Here is a 23,771-nt window from a genome sequence, read left to right on the forward strand (position 1 = left end):
CTGTAACCAGTTCTGCTGCAAGATGTTTTTGTAGTTCTCATTTTCTCTATTCATGTATTCAGTCATTCACCACGCGTTTATTGAAGATGAACTGTATGATGCAAGAAACTAAAACAAGGTTTATTAAGTACAGTGATGGAAATGCTGTGATAGAGGATTGTATAGGAATACTAAGGGAGGGAGACGTGTCGGGGGGCATCTAAATCAGGAGTGGGGTGAGGAGAGGAAAATCGCCTAGCGTTTCTTGGAGAGCACAGTACTTGCTCTGACTTGAAGGGATGTCCGAATGGCTTTGCATGCTGATTTGAGTTAAGCACTTCTCTGGCAGTGTGGGATGTCATTGGAAAGTTCACTGAACAAATCAGGGAGTTGGATTAGAAAGCTCTTTCAATAATCCAAATGATGAGTGTCCCAACAAGTAGTGAGATAGAGAGGAAGGGGCAGGCTTTATATTTATTTGTATATATATAATATATATATGTATATACACATACACATATATGTGCATATATCTATATGCACACACATATATGTATGTATGTGTATATTTTAATAAATTTTTCATAAAAGCTTTTAATTAAATCTATGATAAAGTCAATATTTTTGCCTCAGGTTGTATGAGGCAAGCCATTAAGTTCTAACAAGAATTCATTATTAGAATCACCAACCTTTGTCCTATAAATATTTAATTATATTGCTTGAAAGTGAAAGTGGAAGTCACTCAGTCATATCTGACTTTTTGAGATCCCATGGACTGTAGTCCATGGAATTCTCCAGGCCAGGATACTGGAGTCAGCAGCCTTTCCCTTTTCCGGGGGATCTTCCCAACCCAGGAATCAAACCCAGTTCTCCTGCATTGCAGATGGATTCTTTACCAGCTGAGCCACAAGGGAAGCCTTAAACCTTAGTTCTACATGTATTTAAAGGCTGTTGAAAACATATGGCAAATATAGAATTTTTTTAATTGAAGTATACTTGATTTACAATGTTATGTTGCAGGTGTGCAATGTAATCATTTAATATTTTTATAGATTATACTGCCTCTAAAGTTGTTATAAAATATTGGCTATCTTCCCTGTGCTATATAATATGTCTTTGAGTGAATGTGAGTGATAGTCGCTCCCCTGTGTCTGACTCTGCGACCCCATGGACTATATAGCCTGATCCTGGCAGATTTGCATTTCTCTGATGATTGGTGAGGTGGAGCATCTTTCCATGTGTCTGTATGTCTGTCTTTGGAAAAATTGTCTATTCAGGTCATCTGCCCACTTTTTGAATCAGGTTATTTGTTTTTTGATATTGAGTTGTATGTGCTGTTTATTTATTATGTATATTATTTATTGGTCATATCATTTCCAATTATTTTTTCCTGTTTGGTAGATAATCTTCTCATTTTGTCAGTGGTTTCCTTGGCTATGTAAAACCTTTAAGTTTAATTAGGTTCCATTTATTTATTTTTGCTTTTGTATCCTTTGCCTGAAGAGAAGATAGAAAAAAAAATTTGCTTCAGTTAATGTCAGAGTGTCCTACCTGTGTTTTCTTCTAGGAGTTTTATGATTTCCAGTCTTTAATTTAAGTCTTTCATCTATTTTGAGCTTTTTTTTTTTTTTTCCTGTTTGGTGTGAAGAAATGTTCTAACGTCATATATTTTTACAGTTAGCTGTCCCGTTACCCCAGTATCACTCACTGAAGAGTCTGTCTTTTCTCCATTGTTTATTCTTGCCTCCTTTGTTGAGCCAGACCTGCCAGTTATAGGTCAGTTGATCATAAGTGTGTGGGGTTTCTTCTGGGCTCTCTATTCTGTTCCGTTGATCTGTGTGTCTGATTTGGTGCCAGTACCATGCTGCTTTGATTATTGTAGCTTTGTCATATAGTCTGAAATCAGGGTGTATGATACCTCTAACTTTATAAAGATTACTCTGGCTGTTCAGGATCTTTTGTATTTCCATATAAATTTTAGGATTATCTTTTCTAGTTCTGTGAAAACTGTCATGGATATTTTGATGGGGGTTGCTTTAAGTCTGTAGGTTGCTTTTAGCAGTATGGACATTTTAACAGTATAATTAGTTCTTCCAGTCCATCCATAGTGTCTTTCCACTTCTTTGTATCATCTTCAGTTTTCTTTATCAGTGCTTTATAGTTTTTAGAGTGTAGATCTTTTACTTCCTTGGTTAAGTTTATTCCTAGGTATTTTATTCATCATGATGCAATTTTAAATGTCATTATTTTCTTGCTTTCTCTGATAGTTCATTGTTGTTGTTGTTGTTGTTTAGTTGCCAAGCCATGTCCAGCTCTTCATGACCTCATGGACTGCAGCACACCAGGCATCCCTGTCCCTCACCATCTCCCAGAGTTTGCCCAAGTTCTTGTCCTTGAATCGGTGATGCCATCCAACCATCTCATCCTCTGTCACCTTCTCCTTCTGCCTTCAATCTTTCCCATCAGGGTCTTTTCCAATATGTCAGCTGTTCACATTAGGTGGCCAAAGTATTGAAGCTTCAGCTTCAGCATCAGTCCTTCCAAAGAGTATTCAGGGTTTATTTCCTTTAAGAGTAACTGGTTTGGTCTCCTTACTTTCCAAGGCAATTTATTAAGAGTCTTCTCTAGCACTACAGTTTAAAGCATCAGTTCTTCAGTTCATTGCTCAGTTCAGTTCGGTTCATTTGCTCAGTCACGTCTGACTCTGCGACCCCATGAACTGCAGCATACCAGGCCTTCCTGTTCATCACCAACTCCCTGAGTCCACCCAAACCCATGTCCATTGAGCCGGTGATGCCATCCAACCATCTCATCCTCTCTCGTCCCCTTCTCCTCCTGCCCTCAATCTTCCCCAGCATCAGGGTCTTTTCCAATGAGTCAGCTTTTTGCATCAGGTGGCCAAATTATTGGAGTTTCAGCTTCAACATCAGTCCTTCCAATGAACACCCAGGACTGATCTCCTTTAGAATGGACTGTTTGGATTCCTTGCAGTCCAAGGGACTCTCAAGAGTCTTCTCCAACACCACAGTTCAAAAGCATCAATTCTTTGGCACTCAGCTTTCTTTATAGTCCAAATCTCACATCCATACATGACCACTGGAAAAGCCATAGCCTTGACCAGACGGACCTTTGTTGGCAAAGTAATGTCTCTGCTTTTTAATGTGCTGTCTAGGTTGGTCATAACTTTTCTTCGAAGGAGTGTCTTTTAATTTCATGGCTGCAGTCACCATCTGCAGTAATTTTGGAGCCCAGAAAAATAAAGTCTAACACTGTTTCCACTGTTTCCCCATCTATTTGCCATGAAGTGTTGGGACCAGATGCCATGATCTTAGTTTTCTGAATGTTGAGCTTTAAGCCAAGTTTTTCACTCTCCTCTTTCACTTTCATCAAGAGGCTCTTTAGTTCTTCTTCACTTTCTAACATAAGGGTGGTGTCATTTGCATATCTGAGGTTATTGATATTTCTCCCAACAGTCTTGATTCTAGCTTGTGCTTCTTCCAGCCCAGCGTTTCTCATGATGTACTCCGCGTATAAGTTAAATAGCAGGGTGACAGTATACAGCCTTGACGTACTCCTTTTCCTATTTGGAACCAGTCTGTTGTTCCGTGTCCAGTTCTAACTGTTGCTTCCTGACCTGCATACAGACTTCTCAAGAGGCTGGTCAGGTGGTCTGGTATTCCCATCTCTTTGTTCATTGTTCAATTCCCAGTTCATTGTTACAGTATACAAAATCAACAGATTTCTGTATGTTAATCTTATATCCTGCAACCTTACTGAATTCATTTATTAGTTCTAATAGTTTTGGGTAGAGACTTTAGGATTTTCTGTTTGTAATATCATGTCATCTGCAAATAGTGACAGTTTTACTTCTTCCCTTCCAATTTGGATGCCTTTTATTTCTTTTCCTTTCTTTTTTTTTTTTTTTTTTTGTTTGTTTGTTTGTTTGATTTCTGTACCTAAGACTTCCAATACAATGATAAATAGAAGTAGTATGAGTGGGCATCCTTGTCTTGTTTCTGATTTTAGAGGGAAAGCTTTTAGCTAATCACCATTGAGTATAAAGTTAGCTGTAGGTTTATCATAAATGGCCTTTATTATGTTGGAATATGTTCCCTCCCAAGTGGCACAGTGGTAAGAATCCATCTGCCAACGCAGCAGACACAAGAGATGCAAGTTCAGTCCCTGCATCTGGAAAGATCCTTTGGAGTAGGATATGGCAATCAACTCCAGTATTCTTGCCTGAAAAATGCCATGGGCAGAGAAGCCTGGTGGGCTACAGTCCATGGGGTTGCAAAGAGTTAGACATGACTGAGCAACTGACCACACACACACACACGCACACTAATTTTGAGGAGAGTTTTTATCATGAATGGTTGTTAAATTTTGTTTTTCTTTTTGCTATTCTGATTGGATGATTTGCATTGTTCTATCTTTCAGATCAGTTATGCATTCTTCTGTATTACCTTGTCTGCTGTTAATTCTTTCTAGTATGTTTTTCATTTCAGTTATTGTATCCTTTAGTTCTGACTGGTTCTTTTTTATGATTTCTAGTTCTTTGTTAAAATTCTCACTTGTTCATCTATTCTTTCCCAAGTTCAGTTAGTATTCTTATTACTAATAATTTGAATTCTTTTTCTGGTAAATTATCTGTTTCATTAGTTGTTTCAGGTTTTTTTTTTTTCTTGTTCATTCATTTGAAATAAAAACTTCTGTCTTATTTTGCTTAACTTTCTATGTCTGTATGAAATTAGGTGAAACAGTTAACCGTTACAGTCTTGAAGTCTTGAAGAGGTGTTCTTGTATGCGAGCATCCTATGTACTATGTTTGTGCCCAGTGGCTTTGATGTTAGACTTGGATCTGAAAGGAGCAAGGGTTGTGCTTTCCCCTAGGGTTTAGTAGCATCTTTCACCTTGGTGAGAAGTGGGGCTAGAGATGCAGGGGCTAGAGCTGGAGTCACATGTGAGCATGGGCTTCTCCTTTGCTCAGTGGGCATCACCACCGTATCGAGACTGGGGATGGGTCCCAAGGTTATGGAACAGAAGCCCTGAGGGGCAGATCTGAGCTTATTCCATTTCCTTTAAGTACATTCTCCCCACTGCTGGCAATGGTGCCTTCTCCCAGAAAAGAGCAGTGCTGGAGCAACAGGAGCCAAAGCAGACATCCACTGCCCCAGGCTTGGGCACATGCTGGGATGGTCACAGGACACCAATCAGACTTCCAGACCTCGCCTGATCTGCTGCCTCCGCGAGCTTCAGCCATGGCCGCCTGCATCCTGTTCACATGCTGTGTCGGGTCCAAGCCGGCTCCATCCCACACAAGAGACCACTCTCCTCAACCTTGACACCTCTGGGAGCTGCACCAGAGCAGGAGGGGCTGGAGCAGGCACTTGGGGTGGGCTGGGGCAAGCGCTGAGGCAGCTGTGGGAAACCGGCCTGAGCCCTGGGCGGGTTTAGTCGGGTTCCTCTGCCTTTTTCAGGGAGTAAACACACGTGCGCATACTCTTCTTGAGTGAAGCCTCAATTTCTTACAGTCCTCCTGTGAGGCCCACTGGTTTTCAAACCCTGCTAAGGGGGTTCATCTTCCTGGTTTTGAACCTTAGAGGTGGGGTGCCCAATGTCTGGTTCAAACCTCTTACTCCCCAGGGCGGATCTTTGAGTCGCTGACGTCTCCCTTCTCCTGTGTCCCCTCCTTGGGGCACAGGTTCCGACCTGACTGCGTCTCCGCCCTTCCTCTGCGACTGTGTGATCTTTCTCTACAGGCTTGGGCGTAGACGAGTCCTTCCGCCAGTCTCTGGTTTGCTTTCAATGAGAATACTCCATGCTTAGATGTATTTTTGAGGTGTTCATTAACAGAGGTGAACTCAGCATCCTTCTCTGCCAGCTTGATCTCTTCTGGCTCGGATAGTTTAAACATTAAACTTGAAATAATCATCCTGAATATGTATCAATTATGTTTAGTGTTCAGTATGCCAGGTACAGTTTGACATATGTTTTATATTAATTATATTAATATATAAATATTATATATAATTAAATAATATAATCATATTTATATAGTATATAATAATTATATAATATATATTTATATTAATTAGCTAGTTGAATCCTCCCATCAGCCAGTGAGCTTCCCCTGTACTGAATGAGGAAATTAAGGCATAGAGTGGATAAATAACTTGCCCAGTTATCAGATATATCACATATCTGATCATTGCAAGAGCTAGTCTTTCTCTGAATTACAGAATAGCTCCAGAGTCAGAATGTATTATACTAATAAATTGTCCTTTGGAATGTATTTTTTTTCCTAATTGTAAAGGAGCAAAATCTAATTGTAGAGAATTATAAGCAACTTATATCTCTGAATGGGACAGTGACTTTCCCAGAAAGTTATTATTTTTAATAAACATAGTAGATTTATTGAGTGGAGCTATCAACATGTAAAATATAGTACATTCACGCATTAATTGTGAAGTTTTCCCTCATTTTTAGGAAGGTGGTGTAATCAATCCAGAATGAGTGTTTTGATTTTTTGTTGGCTCTTGGTTTTAAATAATTCCAAGAAGTTTTTTCAGTAAAAATTTTAAGCCTGTTTACTCTGCTTATGTGGAATATTTTATAATTTTCAAAACCATTGAAAACTTGCTTGCGTACTTAAAGTCTATTAAGAGCTTACAATCCTTTCTCAGACTTCATTTTGAAATATTTTAAAACCGCAGAAAGGTGGAAAAAAGTAGGTAAAATGAAACTTGATTTGCATCTTCCGTTTTAAAACCTCATTCATATATCTGCCAAAAAGAAGGATATTATTTTAAATAACCATAGTTTCATCATCACATCTAGGAAAATTAATGTACTATAATATCATTTAATTAGCAATTCATATTCACATTTTCCTAATTATGCCTAAGATGTCTTAAGTAATTTTTAAAATTTACTTACCTATTTCATATAGCATCCAGTCCAGATTAGCACATACATTGGTCATTATTTCATTTTAGTCTCATTTAATCTCAGTGCATCTAGAACCTCTTTGTGTTTGTTTTTCATGATTTTAACTTTGCAGAGAATCTGCCAGAGCCAGTTATCCTGTAGAATATCCACCGTTTTGATTTTGTCTTGATTCAACCCAGGCGATACCTGTTTTGACAAGAGTACTATGAGTGGCATGCCTTTTTACATCATGTCAGGTGTCATGCAATGTCAAGTGGTCCTACTATTGTGTTCCTATATTTAGGCTTGGATCTTTTTCTGAATATTGTAATGTATCCTGTTGTTCTATGTGTCTATTCATGTGTCATCCCCACACTGTTTTAATTACAGAGGCTTTTTATAATATATATTGATAGTATTTTTTTTCAATCATTGCTCTTCCCCTCCCCCCCCCAGGTTTTTCTAGCTATTCTTGCATGTTCTTCTATATTTTTATTTTATTTATTCATTTTGGCCTCACAACACAGCATGTGGGATCTTAGTTCCTGACCAGGGATCAAACCTGTGTCCCCTGTAGTGAAATGCAGAACCCTAACCACGGGACCATCAGGGAATTCCCTGTTCTGTATGAATTTTAGAATCAACTTATCTAGTGCTAGGGTCAAAACTGTTTTACTGAAATCACCTTAAATTCATGTGCTGTTACGTTGTCTTAGAACAAGGGATGTCTTTCCATTTGTTTAAGACTGCTGCTGCTGCTGCTAGGTCGCTTCAGTCGTGTCTGACTCTGTGCGACCCCATAGACGGCAGCCCACCAGGCTCCCCCGTCCCTGGGTTTCTCCAGGCAAGAACACTGGAGTGGGCTGCCATTTCCTTCTCCATGTTTAAGACTACATTTATGTGTTTTAGAAGTGCTTTAACATTTTCTTCATACTGATTTCTCTGGAGAAGGAAAGGCAACCCACTCCAGTATTCTTGCCTGGAGAATCCCGTGGGTGGAGGAGCCTGGTGGGCTACAGTACATGGGGTCGCAGAGAGTTGGACATGACTGAGCGACTTCACTTCCACTTTTTTTGGTGTTTATTCAGGTGTTGTCTCTGTTAGGATAATCTTGTAAATGGATGTTCTTTTTCATTGTATCTTCTAATTGGTTGTTTGAATATATAGAGTATTGATTGTGTATATTAAATTTTAAATCATGCTGACTTTCTGCTTTATTAGTTCTGTTACTGGCTCTGTTTTAGCATTGGTTCTTTTGGACTTTTTGAGTGTGAATTGCATCATCTGAGTAACAGTTTTACTTCTTTTCCAGTTCTTGAGAAGGGCCTGCATTTTTCATACGGACATCTTTATATTAAATATGGCAAGAAAGATCTTTGCCTTTTAAACTGGTGTATTTTCCTGGAATATAATAAATTGTATTTCATTTTCTCCTAGCCATAATCAAAGCATAATTCTCCCTCTGCCCCAAGTAGAGATTAATGGCAATTTCCATAATTCAGTTAGGGTGATAGATCTAGCATTGCCCAAAAAACAGCTCTTTAGAAGGCTTCATAGAAGGGAGGGCAGAGGTTCTCCTGTCCTCAGTGTGGTGCCTTGTGCTTGCTGGGTTGCCCATAATCATTTGGTGATGATCCATGAGATTGCTGGAAATATGTTCTGACTTCAGAATTTGACATTTATTCCTGCCTGCTTTGTTTTTCCAATAAATCCAGTCATCTTTTTCCTTCCTTTCCTTTGATCATGGTCCTGACTTGAAGGTTGATAGAGTTTTAGGAAACTAAAGAATATATAATTCTGCTATTGGAATCAGTCAAGTACGAGTGGTATGAAATGTCATGTCCTGATTTTCCACAAAGTAAAATACCTAAAGCATCTCCCAAAAAGCATAAAATTTCTTCATTATCTCTCTAGGGTGTATTAATGTCTGGAAAATCAGGAAAATTTTTAAGTGATACTTTTCAGTTTTACAGTAGGTTTAGAAACATCACCAAAGGAAGTCATTAATTAACCTTTTTAAAAAGAGTCCTAAACATTAATTCAAACATTCTGATGACTGATGTACACAGTTAACACTGCATTGTAGAATTTGAAGCCAGTGGCATAGCTTAATTCATTCAGTTAACGTTTGCATTAACTCTTGAGGACCTTCTGTGTTTCAAGCAGTTGGAGCAGGCCCAATGAATACAAAAATGAATTAAATCAGATCCTGACCACAGGGTCTAGACAGTCACACAAGTGGATCTGGAGGGTGTGTGACTTAACTACCTGGGTTTCAGTGATTGTCCTGCTGCTCCTTGTTTTTGTACCCCATCTTCAGATTTGCTTTCTGAAAGCGGCTGTTTCTTCGCTTTAAAATGAGGTTATCTTTGTTGTTTATTAGTTAACTTTGTTAAAATTCTTTATAGTTGTCGAGTTTTGTTTGTTTGTTTTAGTTTAAGGGATTCTCTGACTTTCCTATTGTTATCAGAGGCGCTGCTAGTTGACTTGCCTGGTGGCTCAGATGGTAAAAAATCTGCCTGCAAGGCGGTAGACCTTGATTCAACCCCTGGGTTGAGAAGATCCTCTGGAGAAGGAAATGGCTACCCACTCCAGTATTCTTGCCTGAAGAATTCCATGGCGAGAGGCACCTGGAAGGCTACAGTTCATGGGGTCACAAAGAGTTGTTCAGATGACTGAGTGACTTTTACTTTCACCAGTTGTATAGGGTTATTTACTGCTTCCCTGGTAGCTCAGCTAGTGAAGAATCCGCCTGCAATGCAGGAAACCCCAGTTCGATTCCTAGGTCAAGAAGATCCCCTGGAGAAGGGATAGGCTACCCACTCCAGTATTCTTGGCCTTCCGTGGTGGCTCAGCTGGTAAGGAATCCGTCTGCAATGTGGGAGACCTGAGTTCGATCCCTGGGTCGGGAAGATCCCTTGGAGAAGGGAAAGGCTACCCATTCCAGTAATCTGGTCTGGAGAATTCCATGGACTGGATAGTCCATGGGTTTGCAAAGAGTCGGACATGACTGAGTGACTTTCACTTTCAGTTCAGTTCAGCCACTCAGTCGTGTCTGACTCTTTGTGACCCTGTGGACTGCAGCACACCAGGCCTCCCTGTCCATCACCAACTCCCGGAGTTTACTCAAACTCATGTCCATTGAGGTGGTGATGCCATCCAACCATCTCATCCTCTGTCATCCCCTTCTCTCCCGCCTTCAATCTTTCCCAGCATCAGGGCCCTTTCAAATGAGTCAATTCTTGGCATCAGGTGGCCAAAGTATTGGAGTTTCAGCTTCAACATCAGTCCTTCCAGTGAATATTCAGGACTGATTTCCTTTAGGACGGACTGGTTGGATCTCCTTGCAGTCCCAAGGGACTCTCAAGAGTCTTCTCCAACACCACAGTTCAAAAGCATCAATTCTTCTGCACTCAGCTTTCTTTATAGTCCAGCTCTCACATTCATACATGACTACTAGAAAAACCATAGCTTTGACTAGACAGACCTTTGTTGGCAAGGTAATGTCTCTGCTTTGTAATATGCTGTCTAGGTTGGTCATAACTTTTCTTCCAAGGAGTAAGCATCTTTTAATTTCATGGCTGCAGTCACCATCTGCAGTGATTTTGGAGCTCCCCCAAAAATAAAGTCAGCCACTGTTTCCACTGTTTCCCCATCTATTTGCCATGAAGTGATGGGACCGGATGCCATGATCTAAGTTACTGAAACTCCTTACCAGAGTTAGGTTTCCCTGCAGGCTTGTGACTGTGGTCCCAGCTCTACTCTGGATGTCTGAGCTGTAGCATAACAGTGAAAGGGAACCTGTGCCCCTGTTGCTTCTCTGCTGAAGCACAGGAGTAGGCTTCTCTCAAGTCTCATCCGCAGCAGATTCAGCCATCTCCCAGTAAGTGGCCCTGGAAGCAGATTCCTCCAGGGGGATGGAGCCCTTGGTGTATTTGGCCCCTCTTTGAGGACCACTGTGGTCCATAGGATCTGCCAGACCCTAGGTGTACTACCCACATTAAACTGCCAGTTACCCAGAGAAAAAGGGGGCAACAGAGGATGATGAGATGGTGCAATGGCATCACCAACTCAATGGACATGAATTTGAACAATCTCCGGAAGATAATAAAGGATAGGTATTCTGGGGTGCTGCAGTCCTTGGGGTCACAAAGAGTCAGGCACAGCTTAATGACTGAGCATCAACAAAGGATTTATAGTTTCTGCTGGCTGAAAGACCTCAGTGAACTCTGGAAACCCCGTTTTCTGCCCACATCTTGAGAAGAGGCCTGTTTTCTGTGCACAGGTCTTTGCTCAGCATCAGAGAGGATGCAATCAGTCCTCCCATCCCACCCGCCTGCCTGATCCATGGGCTGTGAGATCCCAGGAAATAAACTTTATCCTCTGAAATATGTCCAGGTTGTGCCATTGCCTGTGCCTTAGTCTTTGTAGGCCTCTGGAAAGGAACTAAACATGATTTCAGATTTTAAAAGCATTAAACAAAGTGAAAAAGAAGATGCTCACCTAGAAGATTAAGTGGAACAATGTTCAAGAGATGAAAATTAAGAAGGTAAAAATAAAATGAGGTGAAGAATTAAATAAAATAAAGTTTCCCAGAGCAGAGGAATGGTAAAATTCTGCAGATTAAAGGGCTTATCAAGTCCCCAAAAAGATTAATTATAACAAAGACACACTTAGGCACACCCTAGTGAAAGCAGTTAGTCTTTTTCTTCAGGCCTTCAGCTGGCTTGATGAAGCCCAGTCACATTGTGGAGGGCAATCTACTTTATTCAAGGTCTGCTAATTTAAATGTTAATTCCATCCAAGAAATACTTTCACAGAAACATCTGGAATGTATGACCAGGTAAAAGTGAAATAAAATATAAATATAGATATTTTAGGTAAAATTTACTTAAAATAGAAAACTATTTGAGATTGTTTTTCCTTAAGCTTATTCCTTTCTGTATATTCTTCTGTATATGATTTATTTCCAAATGATATAATTTTCATAGGCAATCTAAATTTAACTAAACTTATATCTATAGATAATCCATTTTAAAATTCTAGTTTTCAACACATTCCTATCTTGAAGTTGAACTGTAAAATATGTATTTTTTTTCTTTGTACTTTCATAAGCTAAGGATGTAGATTTTATGAGGTTTTAGTTTTTTTATTTTTTCCATCACTTTGAAATTACTTTCTAATTGGATAAGAAGTTTAAAATCAGTAATCAGCCTAGGCCAGTTTTATGGCAGTCAGATTATAGTAGTGAGAACACATACGTAAGATGTTGCTAATTCCTGAACCCTGTGGTATGACCACTCTCATTTAAAAGCCAGAGTGTCGTGCTAGACTGTTCTTCGTGGTTGCAGCTAGAGAGGGCTGTGAGAATGTGGGGGCTGGAGAGACGAGGATTTCACCATGAGTTCTGTACACTTCAGTGTCCTTAAAGTCTACAGGAAGAGTCAGCATTATGTGAATATTTTCAAATATGTTTTAGTTGGGTTTTTCAATTGTTTATTCAAGGCCAGTGTTATATATAAATAAAAGTGTCTTTCCATCACAATTACTTTAAAGACACAGTTATTATTAATACATTTAAGACAGAGCTGTTAATTTGCTATCTAGTATTTCTTCAAAGAAGGACACCTGTTTTACTAGACTCTTAAGGTCAGAAATCGTAATTTATCCTTTATCATCTTATCTTTTTTATTTTTTATATAGTTTTTTAAAAACTGGAGCATAATTGCTTTACGATGTCACGTTAGTTTCTGCCGTACAACATCTTGAATTAGCCGTGTGTGTACATGTATCTCCTCGCTCCCACCCCACCATTCTACCCCTCTAGGTCATCAGAGAGCACTGAGCTGAGCTCCCTGTTATAGTTTCTCTTTTTCACTGAGTACCAAACAGCCATTTGGAACTGGAATAAATATTAGTTGAGTGAATATAGTAGTTTATACTTCACTGGCTAACAGTAGATATTGAGAATATTTTTTTAAACGAAACAAATTATTTTTTAAACCATGTTTAAATCACTTTGTTCATTTTGAACATACTCTTGCAAAAGTGATCAAAAGCGATTTCTTTGTATTCGTCTCACGTACTTATTGTCCTTTAAGAAAAATGGCCTACAGTTAAGAGTTACAGTTACAGCTAAGAGTTAAAGGCCTACAGATGAGAGTACCTAGTGTTTTGTTTCAGCTAAGAATTGTGCTATTTGCTATTGACAGTGCTTTGTAGTTCTCACTTCTAACCATCCCTGTGTGACAACTTTTAACATTATTTAAACAAACTATTAAACTCCTCACATGTTGCTTTGCTGACTGAGATTGAAAAGTAAGAGCCACACCTGTGTTCGTTTTAAACTTGACCTTGACTTTGAACCAGTGTCTTTACAGATGAGATGCAGTGTGTTACATTCTCAGAAGATGTTTATTACAAAGGAAGGTAGTAGAGGACAGTGGGAATAAAAAGATAAATCTATGCATGATAAAATGATTTTTCTCAAGGTTAGCAGTCTGTATTGTCATTTTAAAGGAGAGAATGAGGGGAACTATTTTTCTACAAGTACCTCTGTGGTGATTGAATATAACAGCTGACTATCATAGTAGGAAGTCAGATGATCAAAGGGAAATTTGAACAGATTTATTTATTCTTTTTGAGAAAATAAGAAAGTGATTCTTTTTGTAGACTTTTCATATTTCTCTATGAAAACTTGATGACCTCAAGACCAAAGCAAAACTTTGATCTAAGAAATGCGGCAGAGGAAGATAATGGTATAATTTTTGAGCTGAGAACAGAGTAAGGACACATCTTGTGCTGTTTCTGTAAGACAGTTGAATGGGAAAATCGGCTTTGCTCACCTTCAGTCAGATCTCTTAGTTAACTGAACTCTCCAACTGTTCCTGACCAAAGAATTCATGATGCCACTTTAAAAGATTCTGCCCTCCAAGTGAGGTTTTTTCCTTATAAGCTGTAGGAGTTATGTCTTGCTGACACAAATGTTTTTAAAATAATGTTTAGGTATAATAAGCAAATATTCACAATCTTTTCATTTCACAGGGATTATGAGCATAGAAAGAAAGCCTTGTAACCACCATGTAGATACAGCACCAACGGTAAGGCAATCTATTTCTACATTGCTAAAACTGTTAAGAAGGCACAAAATGGTACTGGTTATAGTGACACAAAATGTCATTGTAGAAAACTCTTGTAACCTACCTTTTGCCAAGAGTTATATCTCTTTAAAAATTAACCTTAATGAAGAAAAACTACCAATTTTTGCTAAGATACGGGAAAGTAAGATGCTGTATCATTTTTATAAGTACTTATTTATATTAGTGTTATGAATAGAATGATTTTTAATTTAAGAAGCTTTATACTTTTGATAAAGTACTTAACATCTTTATGCAAATTGATATACACCCTTGTGAAATTCAGCGTTATTTTGTGCACTGGCATCATGATTTTTAGAGTGAATGTTTTGTAATAGTGAAAGTAGGCCATTATGCTTCATTTCTCCTGTAGATTACTATGCTTTATTACTATAGAAGTGAAATCTAGTCTTTTACCCCTCTTCTATTATGACCAGAAAACAAAATACGTTTAATAATTTTGGTCTCTATTTATTAAAAATAATTATAGAAGATAGTATTGAAGGAAGACAATTAAATTTCCCTTTTAATCTCTGTACATAGTATTTGTATGTATGAAATATACTTCGGTTGCTGGTTCCCACTTCAAAGATTCATATAAAATAGACTAGAGTATATCTCTTACTAAACATATTATTGTTTCTTATCCTTTCACATAATAAATCTTTCAAGTACTCCATACAATTCAGCATTTCCTATTGTGAGAAAACTTTACTAAAATACCATTTTTAAGAAAATAAAAAAGTATTAAGCTGTATTTGAATTTTATTGATAATCGGTATTTTTCTCACAGACAAATTGATTGCATTTTCTGTTTGTAATAAGCCCATATAATTGATTGGGCATGTTTGGTAACTTAATGTGTGGGGCTTCAGAAAAGACTTGTGTTTGAGGAATTAATCATCAGCATAATCATGAAAAGTACATAATCATAGTGTGTTCCTCTTATCCTTTAGTGAGTATGCTAAAAGAGTAGCCATTACATTATGTGAATTTTATTCATTAATATTAAAAATAGAAGGCTATAGCAGCAAAGTACTCACAACCCCCTTCTCCAGTAGGAGCAAGGAAATGGGTTGAGAAAGGCTCACAGTAGACAAAAAAAAAGATGGCAGCAGCAAGAACTAGAGTCACCAAATCATTGTATCAAGTAATGCTACTTTTGCCCTTTGCATTTAAAATATTGGGAATAAGAAAATTATGTTTTAGCCACATTTCTAGATACATCTTCAGTCTGGGATGAGAGGTGCTGACACCAGAGCTGATTCTACCAAACTGAAGTACGTCTAATAAAACTAGACCTAGAGTCTACCGGGCTGTGTGGGATGAACAATGAGGAATGAACATTGTGAACATTGTGAAAGTAGCCATTACCTACCGTGATGCTGGCATATTTAGGACATGGTCATGGACTTAAAAAAAAAAAAGAAGGAAGGTTAGCAATTATAGAAAATTAATTATTTCAAGCTATTTGAATAATCTACTCATTTGGTTATATACTTTTGAAATTTATTTTATTCCTGTAGGCTTTTCTGCAGCATCCTGTTTGCATTTCTGGGTGTTTTGTACATTTTGGAACTCAGAAAAGTGCAACCTGGCACGTGTTTTTGTCTCACCCTGTAGGCTGATGGCAGATTCCCATGTTAATTAAATGATAATAGAACCAAATATTCATGAAATCCTGAGAAATAATGATAGTACCATTTGCAGTAATGCCCTAATCTCAAGTTGACGCCAGTGAATTAGGAACAAAATCGAATGCATAATAGTTTAGATATTGTTGGTCTTTGGTTATGTTTGCCCAGTTGGATTATTAAATGATGGCTCCTGATATATTAATAACATTTATATTCTGTGTAGTCGATAAGTTTGAAAATATTTCATTTATACAGACACTCTCCAAACACTCATTAATTCCCCAGGTTCGATTTGAACCAGTCTTCCTTTCTGACATCTCTTTCTGGGCTCTTCTCCTTTGTCTCTCTTTAGCAAATTAAGCTTATTCTACCACCTTTCTCCTCTTGCCCACAGTCCCGCAGCTTGCTGACTTACCAAAGTTACCCTTGGCCCTTTCTCCATAGCCGCTAAACAGAATCACAACTCTGTTCATTACCCAATCTCCCCTGGGCCCCAGGGTAGGTAAAGTCTAATTTTCATAGAAATATAATTTTACCTAATTTTCATCCTTTGTATCAGTGTGCCCTTATTTTCCCTAATGAGTTGAAGAGAAGAAAATATTTAGAGATAAAAGAAATAAGAAAAAGTCTGTCTAAAAATTTAGCAAAGTGCGATATATGTAAGTTCAAACTTTTCAGCCAATACTGGCTGAAAAGGAGAGATACTCCTTGGGCCTGGGGGGAAAAATAAAGGGGGAGTGGGCTAGGATTTCAGAATGGCTGCGGCTCTGAATGACCCTTGGTCTCATACCTAGCCACAAATTTCTAGCTAACCTCTCTACATTTTCTCTTCATCCAAGTACTACCATGAAATGGCTGGGGTCTAAGAGGGTGCTAGATGCTAGGTATGACTATTCAGCAGGGGAAGGAAACAAGACTTTCTCAGGCCTCCGTGAAGGAGAAAAATGTGTTTCTTAGTGTTTCAATCTGGAATGAACCTTTCTGTAAATATATGGTTACAGAGAATAGCTTGATCCTGTAGCCTTATAGTGGGATGCACTGTAAGTGTGCCGTGCCTGTATTAAGTGAATGTAGGTTAGCCTAAGAACAAAACCTCTTTGTCCCTTGGTTCTGTGTTCTTTCTCACTCAATTTACTTGTTTCCTTTTTTCCACTTATTACATGAATTTTAATTTACTTAGATTTTTTTTTTCTTTTTGACATACATAATACCAGTATCTGTGTTTGGAGGTGTCTTTGATACAAAGTAAAATAGAATGTCCCCACATGGCATGACCTCCTCCACCAAGAAGAATCAAACCTCTCTTCTTCACTGACTATAATCATTACTTTTTTTTTTTTTTTTTGCATTCAGAGCTCTGCATTTTGTTCATATCCAGGCGTATATTTTCAAGTTTTTTTTTTCAAGAAATAGAAATTGAAAGTTATATTACCTCAATCTGCATATTTTAAAATATCTCTCATTTGTCTTTGCACAAGAGAGCTTGCCAGGGGTTTTAGTCCTTTTCCCTTCAAAACACTTGGAAACTGATCATCTTTTGCCTTTTGTCATTTAGTAGCTTGGGAGAGACAGTACATATCAGTATGACAGTTATCCCTTTGTATAGGTAGTCTGTTTTGCCTGTTCACATACTACAGATTTTCTTGTATTTTCTGTATACTAAATATCTTAGCTCAGATTTGATGCATAAACATGTGGCTTTCTTCTCATTGATTTTTGGCCTGAATGGTATTCACTCAGGTATGTTACTATCATAAGAAAAGCAAATAAGACATGATACAATCATAATATTTAGATTATTGTTGTTGTTTAGTCGCCAAGTCACATCCAACTCTTTTGTAACCCTGTAGACTGGCGCCTTGCCAGACTCCTCTGTCCATGGGATTTCCCAGGCAAGAGTACTGGAGTGGGTTACCATTCCCTTCTCCAGATTTTCCCGATCCCAGCTCAAACCTGAGTCTCCTGCATTGGCAGGCAGATTCTTTACTTCGGAGCCACCTGGGAAACCCTAATATTAGTTTATGTGAAAACAATTAGATCATGCCACTTTAAGAGCTAGTTGCTGCACCTGCTTATAGCCTACAGCAAGTTAAGGATAATATCAAACTCAGATTAATCAGAGGTCATTGTCTGAACCCTGAAAGACAGGTGTAAAAGTTAGTTAATAGTTAAATCAGCATAGGCTTGAGTCCCATAGTTACTTTAAATAAAGGACTTATTTGCAAACCAAAGAGAAATAGCAACTAGCATAAGGAAGTCTTCCACCCACATATTTGGTCTTTTCTTATTGTAAGTTATTACATGAGAGACATAGTTAAAACCTACCTGCCCTTTAATGTCCAGTCATATGCACAGCAGTTCCCATAGCTTTTCCTATTTTCTGGTGGAATTAAAACATGGTAAACCATGTTGAACATATAAAGAATTTTTAGTGATTTGAGGAAAAATGTTTTTGAATCTCTTCCAGTGAAAACAGGTAAGGTAAAATTCAAATAACATCAATATGGCCTATTGTAGTTAATCATTTTTGTAAAGTTTTTATTGAGAAGTGAAGGTGTTAGTCTAGCCGCTCAGTGGCGTCCGACTCTTTGCGACCCCATGGACTGTAGCCCGCCAGGCTTTTCTGTCCATGAGATTCTCCAGGCAAGAGTACTGGAGGGTCTTCTCCGGGTGATCTTCCCGACCTCGGGATCAAGCCCAGGTCTCATGCATTGCAGGCAGATTCTTTATTGTCTGAGCCGCCAGGGAAACCCAAAACTTCTCTTGATACATTCCAAACATGTAATGCTATTTCTTTTTTTAAATTTTATTCAGTGATCTCACAACCTCCACTGATGAGAACCACTTTTCTTTTAACAGAGGGATTTTTTGTCAGTTTATGAAGTTACAGCTTATGTTTTCATAGAAGTCTACACATCTACCATGAGTTGAAACAAACTCCAGGCTGTCTTATAAGAATTATACCAGTTATGGAACACTTCTGCCATCTGTCTAAGTGTTGCATAAATTATTAAGAATTAAAATATCCTAGCTTGATTGAAAATGTAAATGTTGATTTGTTATTCTTCATTGTTGTGAGACCAATTTAACAAGCTATTCATTTATTCCACAGTTAAACTCCCTTTAGGTTTTCTAAGGGTTTGATTGATAAACTTTCATCATATGATTTTTCATCAGTGGTTAACTTTACTGTGTTTTAGAGTATTTTCCTATTCTGAAAATATATCTGAGATATTTGCAGTGTTGCTTGCCCTTAACAGTAAACTTGTTAATAAATATACATACAAATTAAGCTTTTTTTCTGAACCTCTTTTGGATTATATGATTATGGTTTATATGATATTCTACAACATTTTGAGTTGTTTTTGTTGTTAGATTAATATCATTGTTTATCTCACTCTGGGTTCACAAGATTGCTACATATTGCATTATCACATATTAGCTTAACATACTTTATACATATGTTTACATAAAATATGTCTTTCACATTTTAGCATACTGTCAGAGGCAGCTTGTTTGTAGATAAATACATGAGTTCAAGTGAAATGTCTTTGATCCAAAGAAGCACTTTATTTTCTCTAATCTATAGAATTTTCCAGGAATTCATAGTATGTAAACTACAGTGAATGTGCCCCTATAAAACTCATAAAATAGAACCTATGGCCAATCTCTTCCTGAAGGTAATTGCAGGGTGGAGAGGGAACTGATAAACTTTAAGCTTTTATAACTAAAGTCATAAAAGAATCTGTTTTCACTTATCAATAAAGTAGCAATTCAGAGCAATTCTATTGAAATTCAAGTGTAAGTCCAAAATAGATATCTTTAAAGACCACTTATGAGTTGTCTGTAATATAACATTTTTCTTAAGTATCTGCATGTTTTTCTCCAGACATTGTAAATTATGAAGCTTATGTTGATTTTTCCCATTAGCATACTCTACTGACATCTGTTTTTATCAGATTTTCCCCCAAATCTCTTTTGATTTTGCTAAATTCCTCTACCTGACAAAGTTTTAAAATTCTGAAAGTGTCATATTCCTGGAGACCTGTAACACAACGGTGGCATAATAGGAATTCACTTTCTAAACTATCAACAAACATTAGGTGTACAGCACCCACAGAACAGTACAGTACCAAACGCTGGGTAGTGGTGAGAGCTGTATGGGGAAAGGAGCAATACAGAAAAGCATAAACATGTTTTCTGTCTTTGAGTAGCTCTTGGTCTAATTAGAAATGAAGTGAGATGAAAGTGTTGGTTGCTCAGTTGTGTCCAACTCTGCAATTCCATGGACTGTAGCCCACCAGGCTCCTCTGTCCATGGAATTCTCCAGGCAAGAATACTGGAATGGGTATCCGTTCCCTTCTCTAGGGGATCTTCCCAACCCAGGGATCGAACTAGAGTCTCCCGCACTGCAGGCAAATTCTTTACAGTCTGAGCAACCAGGAAGGCCTGTAAACAGTTAAACCTCAACACATGAATTGAATATAAGTTCGGAGCAGTGAGTACAGATGTCATGTCACCAAGGCAACTTGTACTCAAGTATAGGAATATGGGATGGGATTTGAGTACCATAGGAATTCCCAGGGCTCGAATGGTTTGGGAAGGCTGTTTAGAGTAGGAAGGTGCTTAACATAAAGGAAATATATGGGATTTTTTTAAAGGAGTAGGATATTCTAGACCAGAGTAACAATGTGACTGAAGATAGTAAGAGAAGGAAAGTACACAAAGTTTATAGATGGAGACAGTTGGCATCAAACAGAGCATTTCAGAACATGAGATAGATTAAGAAAAGGTAATTGGGGCATGATTTATCAAGATCATTGGATGTTAGATAAAGAATTGAGACTTTATCAGTATAAGCAACAGTAAGGCATTTGAGCATGAGAATAATATGATCAAGCGGTGATGTTTAAAAAATAAAATAAAATAAAATAAAATAAAATAAAAGCACACGTGAAATTGCAGATAGTGGAGACCAGAAGAAAGTAGGTACTCTGTGAAGCTATTATAATCCACTTTCCAAGGTGTTAAGGGTCTGAATAAGGAAGGAACAGTGGAAATGGAAATAGAAGTATGCTAATGAGAAATATTTGGAAACTAGAGTCAATGATGGAAACTCAAAAGAAAAGAGGTAACGTAGGAGCCTATGTTACTGAAAGAATGATGGCTGTTAACAGATTTTTTTTAAAATAGGGATACAGGATGATGTTTAGAGAAGAATAGATTCTGTATTAGATGTGTTAAATTTCACATAACCGTAGGCCATGTACAAGTAGAAATGTTCAGTAGAGAACTGAAAATATAGGCTTGGACCTCAGAAAAGAGAATGAGTTTGAAGATCTGCATTTGTTCTGCTTGAGAGAGCCGCACTGCACAGCTCTAGGCTCCAGAAGAGAGGCCCAGTGGTCAGAGGACACAGGCCTCAGTCGTGGGAATCCCATGCATCATCATGGATGGGGAGCAAGCAGACTGTTCACAACGGTGTCCAAAGGCCTCATCCTGGAAGGAGGCAGATATGCAGTCTTTAGAAAAAGCTCGGTCAGAAACCAGACTGTTTCTGCTCATCTCCCCAGTTTGTTCTCCACAGAGTTATTTACCTATCCAAGGCATTGGTGGTGTTGTTTATTTGAGAAATTGTGTCCAGCTCTTTGTAACCCCATGGACTGTAGTCTGCCAGGCCTCCCTGTCCATGGGATTGTCCAGGCAAGAGTATTGGAGTGGGCCACCATTTCCTTCTCCAGGGTTCCTCCCTACCCAGGGATCGAACCCAGGTCTCCTGCGTTGGCAGGCAGATTCTTTACCACTGAGCCATCAGAGAAGCCCATATCCAAGCCATTAATATGATCATATGTTAAAGGTCTTGGGGTGCACCCCATCTCCTACCAGTTGAAGGCCAAGCTATGTGGCATGTGATTCGAAGCCTTTTGCTACCTTTTTAGACTTACTTCTAGCTTTTTCCGCATGCTCATGCTGGCTGCTCTGAACTACTTATAGTTCCCTAAACATGTCCAGGTCTCTCTCAGTGAGGAGTAATTTTAGAAGAGGGCTTAAGAACACTGAGTCCAGACCAGATGCCCTGGCTTGAAGTCCTGCTTTGGCCACTTTTACTCCATGTGACTTCAGACAAGATTCTTTATCTGCAAGTGAGGGTAATACCTACTTCAAGGATCTTTGTGAGGAATGAATAAGCTGAAATACATTCCACTCAATATGTTTCTGTATAACAGATATTGAATATTATTTCATCACAGGAGATGGCCAGATAATAGAACAAGACCATGTCCCAAACCTAAAGTCAAGAATCCAAGGGAGAAAAAAAAACAAAAAAAGAATCCAAGGGAGGACCCCAGAGTCCCAGCTACAGCATGGAAACCAGGAGCAAGGAAATCTGATAAACGTTGCCTCAAAGGCCTGCCTGTGTCTTGATCAACCTCCTTTCTTTTTCTCTTTTCATTTTTTAAAGTTTTTTTATGCATGTATGTATGTATTTCATATTGTGGCTTTTTCTGGGAGTTAATGCAGAAATCCAGTTACACCAGGACAACAGACATATAAACTAGGACTGTCTTGGGCAGTCCTAAATGTGTGAGCACCTTATCCATCCATTCTGTAAGTTATAGCAGCCAGAGTGATCTTTCTAAAATGAGAGTCAGAATGGATTATCCTTCTCCCTTTTAACACTCCTCAATAACTTCCTCTTACATGTAGAATAAACCCCAGATCCTTTCCTGGGGCTTACAGGGCCTTGCATGATTTGGTCTCTGCCTGCCTCTTCAGCATCAACTTATGATATTCTCTGCTCTGAGTTTCTGGAACACAGCCAGCCTTTCTCACACTCACCTATCAGCCTTGAACATTTGACCTCTCTGCCAGGAATATACACACCCTTTGGCATAATCGGCTTTTTCTTTAGATCCCAGTAAATGTCAGGCATTCAGAGGATCTTCCTTCAGTACTCTATCTGAAGTAGATATTCCTCACTCAGTCTTTTTTATTGCACTTTTTTTCCCTTCTTAATATTTATCTCAATTTGTAATTTTTTGTTCAGTTATTTTCATGTTTATCTTTTGTCTTCCTCAGTCAAATGGATGTAAGTTTCCGGAAAGCAGGGACCATGTCTGCTTTCGTCACCGTTTCTTATAGATTGTCAGCATATACAGTTTAAATGAATAAAGGCTGAAACTATAGAACTAAGTGCAAAGAGCTAGACTAGACCTCAGGGATGTCCATATTCAGAAGGTTGGAAAAAGCCCCATGGAAGACAGATAGAGAAGAGAGACATAGAAAGTCAGGAATCGTGTAGCGTCTCGGAAGCCAGGGGAGTGTAAACAGAGGGTGCTTTTGTGCTGGCATGGGTAGTCAGAAATGTTTGGGAGATTGGGAGCAGAATGGAAGCATGATGAACTGGAAGCAGTTTGGGAAACCTGTCTTGAGAGGAGGGTGGAAAATGCAATAGCAGTTAACATAGCCTTGTGTATATATTGTTAACTTACACAAGAGAAAGTAATGTTGTGTCAAAGGGCTGCCATGAAAGGAACCATGAAGCAAATGTTTCTTTTTCCATGTTCTTCAAAAGTGAAAAGTTAAGTTTTTGTGCTTATGCAACATTATTACTTTCAAAACATTTCTCAGATGAAAGGAAAAATCCCAGAAACCTCAATGGAGAGAAAGATGCCGACTGTGTTTTAGCATTTGACACAGGAGTAGTGTGAGGGCAGTTGCAGAAGATTCCTGTTGTTCAGTTACCGAGTCACGTCCAACCCCGTGGACTGAAGCACACCAGTCTTCCCTGTCCTTCTCTATCTCCTGGAGTTTGCTTAAACTCCTGTCCACTGAGTTGGGTGATGCCTAACTGAATACTTACAACTTTTCTAGTTGGTAAAATGAGAATATTTGAAGAAGCTGATCTTTTAGGTATACTTTTGGGTTTTTTTTTTTTTTTTTACTTTTGGGTCTTTTTTATCTGCTCTTACTGTTCCAGGAAAACATATTAAAGAAGAAAAACTAAGCAAACTTCTGATAGTCATCACTTGAATAATCACTGATAATTTCTCTCATTCTTTCTGTTCTCAGGACTCAGAATTCACCCATT

At 38.4% G+C, this 23,771-nt stretch overlaps 1 protein-coding gene across 15 annotated transcripts in view; it reads left to right on the plus strand.

Moving 5' to 3' along the window:
* Positions 1-23,771, plus strand: part of AHI1 (Abelson helper integration site 1) — a 220,548-nt gene that overhangs the window by 129,862 nt on the left and 66,915 nt on the right. For 13 of the 15 annotated variants that reach the window (XR_011485574.1, XR_011485577.1, XR_011485575.1 and 10 more), the window contains one exon: positions 13,951-14,006. Coding sequence is in view for 10 of the 15 variants with exons in the window: in XM_070461310.1 (XP_070317411.1) it covers positions 13,951-14,006 (56 nt within the window). In the remaining 5 variants the exon portion in view is untranslated. Of the gene's footprint in view, positions 1-13,950; positions 14,007-21,930; positions 21,961-23,771 lie in introns of those variants that run through there. The other 2 variants (XM_070461319.1, XM_070461320.1) reach the window with 1 other exon arrangement.

Source organism: Odocoileus virginianus, chromosome 34 (assembly GCF_023699985.2).
Source record: "Odocoileus virginianus isolate 20LAN1187 ecotype Illinois chromosome 34, Ovbor_1.2, whole genome shotgun sequence".
Taxonomy (NCBI): Eukaryota; Metazoa; Chordata; class Mammalia; order Artiodactyla; family Cervidae; genus Odocoileus; species Odocoileus virginianus.